The 16,316-nt window shown below is 46.8% G+C and overlaps 1 protein-coding gene across 1 annotated transcript; it reads left to right on the plus strand.

The window, feature by feature from the left end:
• The first annotated feature begins 2,287 nt into the window (after nucleotides 1–2,287).
• LOC123071467 (actin-related protein 2) lies at nucleotides 2,288–15,247 on the plus strand. The gene is made up of 15 exons (XM_044495034.1): nucleotides 2,288–2,443; nucleotides 3,103–3,213; nucleotides 3,287–3,421; nucleotides 3,553–3,624; nucleotides 3,712–3,790; nucleotides 3,884–3,933; nucleotides 4,681–4,784; nucleotides 4,891–4,959; nucleotides 5,039–5,102; nucleotides 5,170–5,238; nucleotides 5,361–5,444; nucleotides 5,969–6,027; nucleotides 6,265–6,331; nucleotides 6,684–6,767; nucleotides 15,005–15,247. Exons 1-15 carry the CDS (start codon nucleotides 2,288–2,290, stop codon nucleotides 15,083–15,085), a joined length of 1,284 nt encoding a protein of 427 aa, XP_044350969.1. The 3' UTR covers nucleotides 15,086–15,247.
• The last annotated feature ends 1,069 nt before the right edge of the window (nucleotides 15,248–16,316 follow it).

The raw sequence follows: 16,316 nt of genomic DNA on the forward strand, positions 1-16,316 counted from the left end.
CATCCATCCATCAGATTGAGCTCTAGCTGTAGCTGATGGATTCTCATTTCAAATTAAGCTCCTCCACATATTGAATCTCCTCCTTCCCCTTTCCTTTCCATTTCAAAACGATGTAACAATAATAGCTAGTGTTCATCCCTCTCTCTTTCTACCCTGCCCCTTCGGCTAGTAAGATGATAAAACTTAAATTATCTCTCTCTTTCTCCCCTGCCCCTCAGCTAGTGTTGACAAACTAGCTAGTGTTCATCAGTAGGCGCAACACAGGCAAATCTGAGGCATGGGGGGAGAGGAGAGGGGGGGAAGGAGAGGGGTGCATATGTGGGCGAGGTCTGCTTGCGGCGGCGATGACCCCCATGCTCGACGGCGGCGAGTCCCCCATGCGTGGGCGAGGCGAGCGGCGAGGTCGCCATTCCTGTCGTGGGCGAGGCGAGCGGCGAGGTCGCCGTTCCTGTCGTGGTCGAGGCGAGCGGCCCCGACAACACCACCGCCGGTCACCGCCCCCGCCCCTGCCGGTTGCTTCTGCTGCCGGCCCCCGCGCCCGCCGTCGCCCGCCGCCACCTGGTCGGAAGACCTAGAAAAACGCTAAGTGTTGCTCTATTCGATGCCACCTGGTTGGAAGGTCCCACTTGTCAATGATACGAGAGAGTCGTAGTTTTATATAATGTATACATAAATTCCCATACATGAGCAACTGTCCCTCTCTAGCCCCGCGGTAGCGAGCAAGCGAAGCCAACGCGAGGTCGTGGGTTCGAGTCCCGCCCCAAGCATATTTTTTGGGCAAATTAAGCGCTTGGTCCCGCATGTCAAATGGGCCCCGCTTGTCAGTGTGTGCCCTCCTGCTGTCAAATGGGCCTCGCCTATCTGTTGAATATAAACATGTAAGCAAAAATAACACCTAGCCAATGACACATAAGCGAGGTTACTGAGGTGGCTGCCTAATCATCCTAATGCATTCGAACTCAAGTGTAGTGACCATTTTATATTGGTCGTTATCAGCTAGGCGTGAGGCAGTGGACAGTGCTGCCCGCTTTACGACCATTTCCTCTAATGAAATTATGACCTTTCTGACCAAAATGGTCGTTATGGTTCAGGGTTTGGAGGCCCCCGAACAGCTTTTGACCAATTGGTCTAAAATGGTCATAAATTTATGACCAATTCTTCCAGGGTCACCGACAGAAGGTCACAAGTTGACATATTTCTTGTAGTGGATGTCAAGGCGCATACAAGCGACGAGGAGGACCCCTACGCGCCACCAGACGAGGTTGTGCTGGAGCCCCCAACTTTGGATTTTGATTTTGGGGTCAGTACAATCCTGCTCTGTGGAAGTCCTCGTTACCGGCTGAGAAAGCCAGGCAAGTTGCGTTAAAGAAGGAGATGGTGGAGGAGAAAGCCAGGTACCGGGTGGCCCGTGAAGCACATGAGGCCACCTGGGAAAAGGGGAGGCATGAGCTTTGGCGGTGGGCACGTCGACATGCAGAGGAGGTGTACGAAGACGACCGGTACAATGCCATGACGGCCGAAGGCGCTAGGCGCCTCATCGCTGACAAAGGGCATTATTCATTGGTTGTCACATCATACTCAATCCAACGGTCAGGATCGCACCATTTAAAGATCCAATGGTTTGGATTCGCTTGGACAGCCAATCCGACGGTCCAAAGATCAAATGCCCCGATATGCCTTCATTTTGCTCCACAATCTAATAATGGGACTCCATCCACATTGTCCCGCTTGCATTCTCATCTACATTCCCTCCTCGCTCGTCCCCCCTCTCTCTCACCAAACTCTGCCATGGCGCCCCCGGTCTGCCCACGCGACGAGGAGGAGGCGCCGCCCCGCGAGGACGTCAAGGCGCATAGCAGCGACGAGGAGGACCCCTACGCGCCACCAGACGAGGTTGCGCAGGAGCCTCCAACTTTGAATTGGTTTTGAGACCAGTACAATCTTGCTTTGTGAAAGTCCCTGTCGCCGGCTGAGAAAGTCAGGCAAGTTGCATTAAAGAAGAAGATGACAGAGGAGGAAGCCACGTACCAGGCGGCCCGTGAAGCACATGAGGCCGCCTGGGAAAAGGGGAGGCATGGGCTTTGACAGTGGGGCGTCGACGTGCGGGGGAGGTGTATCAAGACGGCTGGTACAACACCATGATGACCGAAGGCGCTAGGCGCCTCATCGCTGACAAAAGGCACTATTCATTGGTTGTCACATCATACTCGATCAATCTGACGGTCTAAAGATCCAACGGCCTGGATTCGTTTGGATAGCCAATCCGACGGTTCAAGAAAACAATGGTATGGTATGGGACAGGTGTTGGATCATTTTCGAAAAAAATAATATTCACCAATCGAGAGGCCTCAACCAAAAGCCGAACACACCCTCCGGAGGTTGGCGAGGGAGGACGGCTCGAATGGAGAGCAACAAGGTGGTGGTGTGCGACAACGGCACCGGGGTAAGACTCCATCCCGCCGCCGCCGCCGCGGCACCCCCCCCCCCCCCCCCCCCCCCGCCCCCGTAGATCTGCCTCTCCCCACCGGCTTGTTTGTAGAATACTTCGTACGAAATCCCACCGGCCTTCGGCTGCCGGTGATTGATCGAGGCGGATGAATCATGGTTAGGCTTGAGGAGTAGGGTAGCCAGGTTCGGACGGAATCAGCTGAGGGTATTCCAAATCTGTATCGAGTCATCGCTGTGGAGTGCGGAGTTGGTGCCGAGTTGAGAACTGTAGGGGAATAGAAATGTTCGAGAACGTTCTGCCCCCTTTGTTTATCGTATTTCTGCTGGGATTGCTTTCCGAGTTGCATTTGGATCTGCCATGTCAATTTTATCTTTAGGTTCAGATCAGCCTTTTCTGCTTTGAACGGATATGACATAATAGGGCGCTAAATTGTTATGTGGAAATCAGTAGGCACATCTTTGGTTTCACTGAGCTATTATAGATTTTTTGGTAAGCACAAATAATATTCAAATTGTAAATTGTGTTTGTGAAACCTCTAGCTGACCTGTGCCAGTTTCTTGATTTTGATCATCTTTTCCATGACAGAGAAACGTGAAATACTCTCTGTTATGGTCGGGTGGTTTTGCTGTTCTAATTTGGCACCTACGTTGCAGTATGTAAAGTGCGGCTTTGCGGGAGAAAACTTCCCTACATCTGTCTTTCCTTGTGTCGTTGGAAGGCCATTGCTTCGCTATGAGGAGTCACTCCAGGAGCAAGAATTGACAGTTTGGATTCCATCATTTATTTTGTCTCTTAATGTTGAGTACACCTCGTAATTTGTGTTTATGTTCAACACAGGATATTGTGGTTGGAGCTGCTTGCGCTGATTTAAGACATCAGCTTGATGTATCATATCCTGTCACAAATGGGATTGTTCAAAATTGGGATGATATGGGCCATATATGGGATCATGCATTTTATAGCGAGCTGAAGGTATGCATATTGATATTCTTTACTTTGCTTGTGGTGTGAATCCTTTTAAAAGATACTTTCTCAATACCTTTGATTATAATCCTATTCTCTTAGATCCATGTAAAGCATTACATTTCTCTTCTTTCATATAGGTTGATCCATCCGAGTGTAAAATTTTACTGACAGATCCGCCACTCAATCCTGTGAAAAACCGTGAGCAAATGGTAGGTTATTTTAATTTCTCAGGCTATTTTATATTGCAAATTGAGCTTCTACATAATGACTAGTAAATTGAACCCCACGATCAACAGATCGAGACAATGTTTGAGAAATACAACTTTTCTGGGGTCTTCATCCAGATCCAAGCAGTTCTTTCGCTATATGCTCAAGGTACTTACTTTACCTCTTTAAACAGAATCAAGGACATAGAAATGCACACAAAATTGTACTAGTACTCATTTTACACGTATGTTTACTTCCCAGGCTTGCTGACTGGACTTGTCATAGATTCTGGTGATGGTGTCACCCATGTGGTATGAACAGATTCTATCTCTAGCATTCTCTGTGATAGCTATAGAAATACTATCTGACTATCTAGCACATTTGTATAATGTTTGCCGGTGTACCTGTAATTGCATTGAGCCAACCAAAGGAGTTACCCTTCTAATTTTGGGATCAGGATATACCTGACTTTTTGGAGGTCCTGTGAGAAAACTACACTAAAATCACTACTTAAAACTCCTCCATTTAAAATTTGTATTTTGGTTTCAAACATGGATTAAGAAAAGTCATGGTGTTCAGTCATAGATATTGAAGATAGAGGGAAGATAAATGAGAACAAAATGGAGAAAATCTCATGAAAATTGCATGCAAGTCTTATAATTTTGAATAAGATTATCTAAATTTATAAACCTTATCCTCTATTCTTAAATAGTTGCAACCCACTACCTATTTTTCCTCTTCATGCAACTATGCCACGTCATCAAGTCATGCATGTGGTCATAAGTTACAATCTGTGCACTCATCTATCCATGCAATCGTGTCACCTCAGCAATCACGCATGTCAATTTGTTTCACTAATTTTTGTGTGGGCTTTCATTTTGTTGCTGTCTGTAGCTTTCATTTTGATTCACAGCCCCTGTTTCATTTAAGGTTCCTTGTTTCTTTGTAGAGATCACAGATTCACAGCCCTTATGAATTTCCTAATTGTCCTTGTTTTTACTAGTTACTTTCTGTCCGTAGCTTTCATTTTGTTGCTGTTGTTTTATTTACACACGCAGGTGCCCGTGGTTGATGGATATTCTTATCCACATCTAACGAAAAGAATGAATGTAGCTGGAAGGCATATCACATCCTATCTTGTTGATCTACTCTCAAGAAGAGGGTATTCCCTTACCAGTTACCATCTTAAGATGTTAAAGTTGCTGTGATGATGCAGTCTTCAGCTTTCTTGTATTTTCCTCATCCTCTTTATTGTTCTATTTCAAAAGGTATGCTATGAACAAATCTGCTGATTTTGAGACAGTAAGAGAAATAAAAGAGAAGCTATGCTATATAAGGTGAGTTGTTTTGTTGTTCTTATTTCTTGGCTACAGATTGCTGTTATATGTCATAGGCATGACATAAAAAGATGTACAGCTATGACTACAAACGTGAATACCAGCTAGGACTTGAAACCACAATTCTTGTTAAAAGTTACACTGTAAGTATATTATCCTACCTTGTTTTATTGTTGTATTTTTATTTTGAGCTAAATTCTTTGTGATCAGCTTCCAGATGGAAGAGTAATTAAAGTGGGCACTGAACGGTTTCAGGCTCCTGAGGCTCTTTTTACTCCTGTAAGTTTGTTTTCCTTCCATTCTTGCCGAAAGTCTTCCGGTGATAGATAGCTATGCAGTTCTCTGCAAAAATATTAAGTATCAACAGTGTGGTAATCTTGGTAAAAATATTTACTGAACAGGAACTCATAGATGTTGAAGGTGATGGGTTGGCAGATATGGCATTCCATTGCATTCAGGAAATGGACATTGACAACCGCATGACGGTATACAAACCTTACAGTAGTCCCAGTACAATATAGTAAATTTTGCCTGTCCATTCTTTCTGTTATTTTTATTGCTTGAAGTATTTAGATGGAACAAGTATACGAATAACTGATTGATTATATTGTACAACTGCAGTTCTTCCGGACTACATTTATCTAGAGATATGCATTACTTGTGATTATCTATGTAAACATACTCATAGAAAATGCATCATGAGGTGCACTTGCTATTGGTGGAGACTTAATCGAGTGTCTGACATTGCATCTTGAGTTTTATAAGCTTTATGTATGTACGTTATCCCCTTAGACTAGCATATACCTACTTCCTTTTTTTCTTAATTTGAATTCTGCTAATGCCTTGTAAGGGAACAAATGTTACTAAATTTTCAGTTTGATATATATTAACTAAAGAAGAACCTGAGAACATATTGAAGTTGTAGTCTTCATACATTTAGAGTGTCTACTTCCTAGATAGATCACTGCATGCTGGCTTTTTTTTATTCGATGTTCAATAATATTTGCAGCTTTACCAACATATCGTCCTTAGTGGAGGAAGTACCATGTATCCTGGTCTGCCAAGTCGGTAAGATGTTAATTCTGTAGTTCATTTCTTGCATTTTGTGCTATTTACTACAGTACATTCTGAGTCACCTGTCTCCAATATCATCACTTACACACCACACTGTTTTTTTCTCCCTTCTTGGCTATTTGCTGTTGTTCTGGTTCTTTCTCCCTGTTGACCAGTCATTGTTTTTCTTTTGCGCTGATCTATACAAGGATCTAGGTTTCATATGACTAACAAACTGCCACCTTTCTGAAGGCTGGAAAAGGAAATTCTTGATCGCTGCCTCGACGTGGTTTTGAAGGGAAACAAGGATGGACTTAAGGTAATTTTGTTTAATTCTCCTGTGATGGACTACACAATTGATATTATTATTTTTGTACAACTACATTTCCAATTTGTACCATTTTTCTGTTAAGCTGGCAAACTCTAATAAGCAGTACAACTCATTTGCCCTTATCTATCAAGTCTTGTTGCCTCACCTTTCCATCAAGGAGAATATAGCTTAGGTTTTGCAAATGCAGGCAATCTGATCGTTTTAGCTTATTAAAACTGGTAACAGTCAAAGGAGAATCTGAATGCATTTACCAGAACCTCACATTTTATATTCAGTAATAATGTTTGTTCCGGGCTTCCGGCTCTCCTTTCATAACCCCTCTGTTCTTGAGTATGTACAGAAATTACGTCTGCGTATAGAGGATCCTCCACGGAGGAAGCATATGGTCTATCTAGGAGGTGCAGTACTTGCTGGAATTATGAAGGTAATAACTTTTAGAACTTTTTAGCTTTACTTGCCTGAAGTATTGTAGTTTAGTTCACCTCTTAAATTTAAAATGGTTTCTACCGGCAAATCCTAAATATAAAATGACACATATTTTGATGTTTATCCGAGAGCAGCGAAGTTAGACAGAAAACCAAGAGGAGAAAATTATAAGGATGCAGCGCCAATACTACCTAGTTTTTAACATGAGAAATGACTGCTTATTAGAGTTTGCCAGCTCAGACTTTGTTAGTTTATGATAATCCAGCCTTTGCTTATTTTATCGTTTTATAGCTATATTTTCGTAGCAGAATATAAAATAGGTTCAGCACAGCAGAGCCTAAGTAGATGACTTACTACCGAAAGTATTGCCCAGGAAGTCCTGGCCAAATTTGAAATTTGAACTACTAAATATTCGGCCGGGGTTTAAGTCTTCACTTAACTTCCAAAGAAAGCATGTGACAGTGCCATGGAAGAGGGGGGGGGGGGGGGGGCGCATTGGCAGGCCAGGAGTCGGCCCATCAGCCACGGTACGACCCAAGCCACTACCTGGCGGACGGACACATCATGAGGCACCATCAACTTGGCGATCAAAGCAAAGCATCTTGGGTATCTCGGAGGATCCTACCCGTGCGTAACCGAGCCGGACATCCTGTAAACCCCAGGCCTTGTCCCCTATATAAGGCAAGGCTAGGGTTAGACTATAGATCATCTAATCTCTCACACACCTATGTGATCCTAGCGATCTCCATTGTACACCATATTCAAGCTCTCGCATGAGGCTCACCACCATAAATATAATCATAGTAGTAGGGTTTTACCTCCACCGTGAGGGCCTGAACCTGGGTAATTGCCTTGTGTGAATCCCGTCTGGTCTTCTTGCTACACGTGACATCCCATTGAGATTAGTACCGGTATAATGAACCAACGGTTGGCACGCCTAGCATGGGCCAAAGATTAAATCCATCTGGGGTCCCGTGTTGTCGCCAGTGACTACATTTCGAGCCAAACTTTTACTTTTGTGCCTCGCGCTCACAACCATCCTATCTGAGGCGAGGTTTCCAACCTTTGGGAGCCTGGATTCATTACTGTTCAGCCCATCGGAACCTGTCTTCAAAACCCGTCGCTCGCCGAGTAGAGGAGCGAGCATCCAGCAACCCCCTGGGATCTCAGCAACAAGCAACAATCCACTAGGCTGAGTAGGCTTCCTAGCTCGTTCGCAATGGTGGAATCGCTTGTCCCCCATCTGGAATGAATCCAAGTCGATGGGGGACGCGAGTCACGGACAACTGCCCTATGGCAAAGGTCCTCATGCCAACACCAAAATGCTGCAAACCGCAACGGAGCCAGACCGCCAGCACCGACAACAACGTCGACGTTGCAGGACTGAGGCCGACCCTGAGGCGCGGCAGCCGAGCAACTAGCTTTTGCATACGCTGAGTCCTTAGCACACCAATACCGCTGCAAGGCAAATGGAACTGAGCCGCTGGCCGCCAGCACCGGCAACAACGTTGACGTTGAGGATGAGGCCAACCTCGAGGCGGCGACATCCGATCAACTAGCTTTGCATACGCCAATCCCGGCGAGGATGTGACCGCGAAGGCCTTGGAAGCTCAACACAAGGCCCTTGCGCAGGCACAGCTCCACCTTCAGAAGGAGCGCGACTCCCTTGCAGCTAGACATGATAGGTGGGTAACCACCATAGAGCTCAATCGAAGCCGGTGACCTGGCTCTGGCCCACGACATCCAACTCAAGCCAGATCAACCCGACGGCTAAGCAGTTCAATCGCGCTAAGCCATGACCAAGGCGATGATTGTGGAACATGGCGCGACTAGTCAATCGTGCAACCAGTTGGTAACCACCTCTCAGGTGTGCACTGACACCAACGTGGTTGGATATTCATGTCCTAGTCGCATTCCAAGCCACCAAATTGACTGCGCTAGGCCGGCGATTCGGCCTTGAGGATCGTGTGGAGGCCTCGAGGCTTGCATTGCTTCGGGCAGAAGCCGACCGTCGCCCTCGCCGGCCTCGCGTGGTCTATGACCGGCTTGGGAACCAGTCGGCCGTGCAAGAGACATCCGAGCTCTCCGTGACTCCAAAGCGTCCTAGTACAGAAGGGATACAAGGTCCTCAACCCGGCTCGCTCGTAGCCGCATTCATCAGCTCGCCATGCTTCAGCTATAAGGTCCTAGAGCACCGCGTACCAAAAAAATTCTGGGTGCGGAATATCAACAAGTACATTGGCGTTGCCAAGACGTATCATTGGCTGGCCAACTACCTCATCATTGTCAACATGATCGGGGGCGATGAGTTAAACGCGCTTAGCTGCGACGACCTACCACCCAACTCGGTCTACCAGTGGCAGGACTTCGAGGATGCATTCATGGCCAACTTCGAGGGCACTGACCAGAAGCCGGGCGACGCCTATACCTTGGTAAGTGCATCTCGGAAGCAAACGAAGGCGATCCATCAGTGCTTATCGCGGTGGCTCAAGAAAAGCAGCTCTCTCAAAGAAGATCTCATGAGCAGAGCATCCAAGCTTTCTAGCTCGGAGTGCAGGACAAACACCTCAGGCACAAGCCGGCTAGACCCAAGATTAGGAGCATGAGGGAGCTCATGGACATTACCAATGACTACGCCATCAGCGAGGAGGCCATGCAAGGACATGGCTGAGTTCGGGCGCCCACGGTGCATCCGGAACCGCAAGCGCAAACATGATGAGCTAGATTCCGACCTCGTCGCCATGGTCGAGTACAATGCTCCGCGCAAAGGAGGCGGCTTCGTCAAGTAGCAGCAGCACACATGGCAACAGAAGGGCAAAACCCGAAGGAAAACCTATGAGGAAATCATGGATGGCCCTTGTAGCTACCACAATTACCTGGCAGCCCGACGATGCATAGGAATCGGGAGTGCGGCTTTAACGCCAGACTGGCTCCTGAGAACGCCAAGAATGATGCTCCCAAGGGTTGGAGGCGGCAAGCAATTCCCTCAGAATATTTTTTTTAGAATCACTGGGGGAGCTCCCCCACCTGAATATATTACTCAAACGTGTCACATGAAGTTGTGTTACAGAATTACAGGGGCACATTACAACGTGCAGAGAGGAAGAACTGCCACGAGGAGACGACTTCCTTGTCACATGTCCTAGAGAGCCTATGTGACCACAGGTCTAGATCAGAGATGGTGAGTCTAGAGGAGGAAGTGGAGCGCCTATCTATGGCCCTAAAGGCTTTTGTCGTTACGAGCTTCCTAATTTTTCCATAAGATTGCGAGTAATACGAAAGACCAGGCGCCGACAGGCACATGTGGGTGAGGCGAGGCATCCCAGAGGTCGTCGATGGAGTCTGAAACTGGTGTGATGCCCCCGCGTGGCCAAATGCGGGCGGCAAGGGGACATGCGATGAAGAGGCGGGAGGCGTCTTTGAAGGGCGCCAGGCACCGCGGGCAGGCATCATCGGAGATGATGTGCTTGTGGACGAGGTTGGCGCGTGTGTTGAGCCTGTCGCGGAAGAGCAGCCAAGCGAAGATCTTGATCTTGTTAGGTACCTTGGAGTGCCAAATAAGTGGTGCATTCCTATCGACGTCGGTTGACCGGACGAGTACATCATAGACACTCCTAGTGGAGAACGTAAGGCCCCTGATGAGAAAGCGCTGATCATGACAAAAAATCCCGCAACACAGCCAAAAGCGAACCAAATCGTGCGAAGCGGCAAAGGTTAAATGATTTCGCAGGGTAGCCTCTAAACCGAAACACACAATATTTGCAACCCTAATCATGGGCACCTCTGAGTGGGAGAAGAGGTTGGGGACTGTGGTAGCTAGTGGTTTTGGGGCGAGCCAGATATCATACCAAAAGTAGGTTGAGGTTCCATTGCTGGTAAGCACAAAGGTTATACTTTGTAAGGTAGGCATATGTTGGTCTATTGTTTTGCATAGGTAGGATATATTTGAGGTAGGGTTAACAAAAGCATTGGGGTGCTGCAAGCTTAACCAATCTAGCCAGGGAGCATTTTCAGGGAGAAGTGATTTCACAACGAACTTCATAAGTAAGCAAGAGTTCTGAACGTGCAGGTTTTTAATGTTTAGGATTGAATCTAGGACTGCTGTGATGAGAACTTAACATTTCTCGAGAATGTAAAGAATGTGAACATGGTCTTCTGTGTCCTCGAGTCCAAGCGGGCCCAGAAAATTGCATTGCCTGAGGTCAAAAAAAGAGAATAAAGGAAGCCTAAGCTAATATGATTCGAACTTTCAGAAGGCGCAAGTACTGACATGCCCCAGTGGCTTGATGGGTCCGACTTGGTGATCTCTTTTGACCGGTCCATTCACCCAGACTATATTCCCCACCCAAGGAGATCCTCCTTGGTTCTCGACCCGATTATTGGGGGCTACCAGTTGTTCAAAGTCCTGATGGATGGTGGCATCATCATAAACATACTCTATGCCGAGATGATGGAGAAGATGGGCATGTCGCTCTTACGCCTTTGGCCAAACTCCACTACTTTCCACAACATTGTGCACGAGAATTATGCCCAACCTTGGGTTAGATCTCCTTGGATGTTATTTTCAGCACCCCCGGAAACTTCCGAGTTGAAACGCTTTCCATCGAGGTCGTCCCTTCAAGGGCGCTTATCAGGCTCTTCTCGGTTGCCATACATACACAAAGTTCATGGCGATCCCATGGTACGTGTACTTAAAACTGAAGATATGTTGTGTCCCAACAATATAAACATGGTCATCGGCGATTTCGAACACTTGCATGATTGTGAGGTGGCCAATGTTGACCTAGCTAAAATCTGAGCTCGCCGCCGTCGAGTGTGTTGAAAGCCGGAAAATGATGGATCCATAGGGCTACTCTCTGAGCTAGAAGGCCAAGCCGGCCTTCGCTTTCCAGCCGGGCCAGGACACCAAGAAGTTTAAGGTGCACCTGATCGACACCATGATGAGCGTTGAGATCATCATCGACCTTGTAGTGCATAGGAAAGCGTGCTTGTAGATTTCCTCCGTGAGAATTGGGACATCTTCGCATGACATGCTTGGGATATCGGCGTACATAGCCGAGCACTCCCTAAACGTCATGAAGGGCATGGGGACCGTGAAGCAATCCCTATGCCAATCCGATGAAGAACGATGTAAGGCTATAGAAGAAGAGCTAGCCCGGCTTCTGGCGGTTGGGTTCATCCATGGAGAAGAAGTACACGTGGTGCATGTGCATTGACTCCTTCGGTCTCGACAAAGCCTGCCCCAAAGATCCTTTCCCGCTCGCCTGCATCCTACTCACTATCACCAGATCAGGATGAAGGGGTCGGATCAGGAGATGACCTCCTTCATCACCCCTTCTGGAGCTTTCTGTTACATCATGATGCCCTTCTGGCTCAAGAATGCTGGCACAACCTATCAGCGCACCATGCAGAAATGCCTCCACGACCAAATCGGCATCAATGTCCAGGCCTACATCGACGACATCGTGGTCAACACGAAGAAACATGATGACCTCCTAGCAGATCTAGCGTAGATGTTTGCTAACCCGCGTCGATTCAAAATGAAGCCAAATCCGGACAAATGTGTGTTCGCGGCCCTCGGGAAAACTGCTTGGCTTCATCGTTTCTTATCACGACATTGAGTCCAACCCCGACAAGATAGCGGGATCTCCAAACTCGGCAAGCCCGGGAACCTGAAGGAGGTCCGAAAGCTATCCCGCTGCATCGCCACCCTGAGTCTTTTCATCTCCCGGCTCAACGAGAAGGCTTTGCCGCTGTATCGACTCCTCAAGAAGTTAGACAAATTCGTCTAGACCAATGAAGGCCCGTTCTGCCCTAGACAACCTCAAGCTGATGTTGTCTAGTAACCTAGTCCTGGTCGTTCCAAAATAGAACAAACCGATGCTTTTCTATATCGGGTTGATCCTTAACAGACGATCCGACAGCGTCACGACGATGTCCTCATTGAGGTAGTCGGATCAGAAGGTGTTGAAAGTGCAGTGATGCTTGCCTCGCCTCCTCTAGATCTAGGTACAAGGCTAAGTAATGGTTACTAAGCAAAAGAGCCGAGCAGAGGTAGAAAACCAAAACAATAAATTTGGAAAGTCTTTTAACACTTGCATGACATGGCCAGTTGGGCTGCCTGGAGCTTGTCCCGCACCAACCTCACTCAGTATCGGCCTTCTTGGTGGTCTCCTTCAGGTCCTTGATCTCTGACTCCTGCGCCTTCTGTCGATCCATCCGATCCGCAATTCGATGCTTTGATCTTGGCCTAAAGGGTGTCCCGCGCCTTCTTTTTGGCCCGAGCAAGCCCCTTTAGCTCCAGGGTCATCGTTTGGCTAGCTTTGCTTTGCTTCTTCAGCAGCTCGGCGTGCAATGTACTCGGAGTCGTTGCTAGTGATGATTATGTCATCACCATATAGAAGAAGAGTCCGACCATGTGGAGAAAGGTGGGCAAACAGCGTAGGATCATCAACGGTTCCAAAAAATCCAACGACAGTAACCACAGAGGCGAAACTCTCAAACCAGGCACGCGAGGCTTTCTTAAGGCCATAGAGAGAGCGACAAAGACGGCATGCGATGTCACCAGGAACAGAATATCCAGGTAATATCTAGGTGGTGTCTGGCATGTAAACCTCCTCACACAACTCACCATTAAGAAAGGCATTCTTAACGTCAAGCTGAGATAAGGACCAATGGCAAACAGATGCCACAATAAGAAGTGTGCGGACAGGGGTCATATGGGCCATAGGAGCAAAAGTCTCATCGTAATGACGACCATGCTCCTGCTGAAAGCCACGAGCCACAAGACGAGCTTTATAGCGCTCAGGAGAATCATCGGAGTGAGTCTTAACCTTGTAGATCCACTTACAAGTGATGGGACGAACGCGAGGAGGAAGAGAAACAAGATCCCATGTCCCGGTGCGCTCAAGAGAAGCAATCTCCTTTGCCATAGCGAACTGCCATTCGGGATGAACAACAACATAGCCATAAGAAGTCGACTCAAGAACAACATGCTAGCGCTATAAAAACCATAGCGGTCAATAGGTAGAAGTGGGCAATGACGTAAGCCATAAGTAGGCCGAGACGAGGAGGATGGCACATCAGAGGTAGATGGCTCAGCAGTAGACTCATCCACAACGTGTGGATGATGAATATAATAGTGAGTAAAAGAGGGAAGAATACTAGGAGGAATCACCGGGATAGACTCAGGTGATGGGGACACGGACGGGGAAGCCACCGGGCATGAAAGGGCAGAATCCTGTGTCAAGCGAGATGAGGAAACCATAGGGAGATGGCGGCGTCGGATTTGCAATAGTCGGATAAGTAGGAGCAGTTGGATGCATGAAAATAACATCCACTGAAAGGTCGAGGAAGATAGGCGTGTCGGGAAAAGTGAAACAGGTGCCGCGACCGAACAAACCGTGCGGGAGGCGCGGGCGACACAGACCTAGAGGCCAGCGGCTGTTGTCCACACTTCCTTAACTCAACTTAGTCTGAGCTCTCTCCAACTTTAGTGTGAGTTGAGCTGAGCTTAGTCAAATACGCTTGAACTTAATTCGTTTGCAACCCTATGTACGAGGAGAGGAGAGAATGGATAGGATCGGTGGATGGTGGGGAAGAGCTACAGGCAATTTTCAGACGATAAACGAGGTGGGGGTTGGGGTGCGTGCGGCTTTTATGAAGGAAATCGTGAAAACTGTGTGGGAGGATGGGTTGGATGGGAGAGGACGAGAGGGGGAATGTGGAGGTCATGGAAGCGAACTTACCAACTAACCATGTTGGGGCTCGGGTGTGTGAGGTTTTTAGGAAGAAAATTGTGAAAACCGATTAACACTTTTAATGCGGGTCACATTTCCCTGGTGATGCTTGTTTAGAATCCTTCCGATGTAATTCTCTTGCGTGATGTTGAGGGCTGACCAACCCCTCTAGCTGTTCTGTTCACGGTTGCTTCCTCGCCCGCTTCGTATACCTGGGCTGTAGCCGTATAATTATATTCTATTTTTCCGTTCTCTATCTATCAATCCAATGATACGCAAGCTCTCGCGTATTCGCGAAAAGAAAAAGAGTAAGCTATGCTTAGTTCACTGTTTTTCTTTTCGCTAACCAGTCGTGGTGGTGCATTAAATATGGAAGCTACTAACAAGAGGAATATATTGAACCGCAGCTTATAGCATAAAAAAGAAACCATGGGCTTGTTATCATGTTTGGGTCTGCTGGTATATTTTGCTGACTTTGTACGTCTCGAACAAACAGGATGCGCCGGAATTCTGGATCACAAAGCAAGAGTATCAGGAAGAAGGTGTTGCCTGCCTGAGGAAGTGTGGACAAGCATAACCATATACAATATACAACCGTCCCACCCTTGTTATTACCGAATGCATATTATTACTTTAATTGGTAGAAATAATAGGACAAATAGTAATTACCTTGCCTAAGGAAGTTTTGTTGTTTGTCCTTTTTTTTTTGAACATCAGTACAAACACAAGTGCTCATATACACGCCCATATACTCACCCCTATGAACGCACATCCTACCCCTATGAGCACCTCCGAAAGACTGAAAGACTGAGCTGGGAACGTCTCCTCTCACTGAAAGCGCATCGCCGGAAATCCTGAAATAAATTCAGAAATAAATGCGAGCATCAGGATTTGAACACCATTGCCGAAAATCCTGAAATAAATTCAAAAATAAATGCGAGCATCAGGATTTGAACTATGGTGGGTTGTGGATACCAGAGTCCCTCTAACCATCCAACCACAGGTTGGTCCGCGTTGTTTGTCCTTTTGATCCTCGTGATTAATGTGTACCATATAATTCTTGTCGCATAAATAGTAGGACCGGTACATCTCAATTGCTGCAAATTTTGTTAATTTTTTATTGGATACTTTTTATTGTAGGGTAATTTTTTAACGTATATTTGACGTTGAAGGAATGGTATATGTGGAAAGGTTCGGATGATTAGCAACAAAACCGAATGAATGCGAGTGCGATTGAGAGACTTGTATGCACGTGTTATTCTTAGGCAATTTTAGACATGCATGTATACTCCCTCTGTTTCGAAATATTTGTTTTTCTGGAGATTTCAACAAGTGACTATGTACGGAGCAAAATGAGTGAATCTACTCTCTAAAATATGTCTACATACATTCGTATGTTGTGTCCATTTAAAATGCCTAGAAAGACAAATATTTGGGAACGGAGGGAGTATAAGTCTTTTTAGTTATTTCACTATAGACTGCATACGGAGCAAAATGGATGAATCTACACTTTAAAATATGTCTATATACATTTGTATGTAGTTTGTATTCAAATTCTAGAAAGATTTATATTTAGAAACGGAGGGAGTATAAAACAAAAGGACGCCGATAACTGCCACACGTGTGGTATATTCGACATGCGCCCACACACCGTGTGTGGTGTGAGCAGGAGGCAGCCCACACAAGCTGTGTGTGGGAGGATATTAGAATTGCCCGCACGTGTGGACGCGGCTACTTCGTGCCACACGCCACAAGTACTACTCATCTCCACCCCGCGCGTGTGGCACGAAGCAAAATGCCCACACGTC

This window comes from Triticum aestivum, chromosome 3B, assembly GCF_018294505.1.
Source record: "Triticum aestivum cultivar Chinese Spring chromosome 3B, IWGSC CS RefSeq v2.1, whole genome shotgun sequence".
In the NCBI taxonomy this organism is placed as follows: domain Eukaryota; kingdom Viridiplantae; phylum Streptophyta; class Magnoliopsida; order Poales; family Poaceae; genus Triticum; species Triticum aestivum.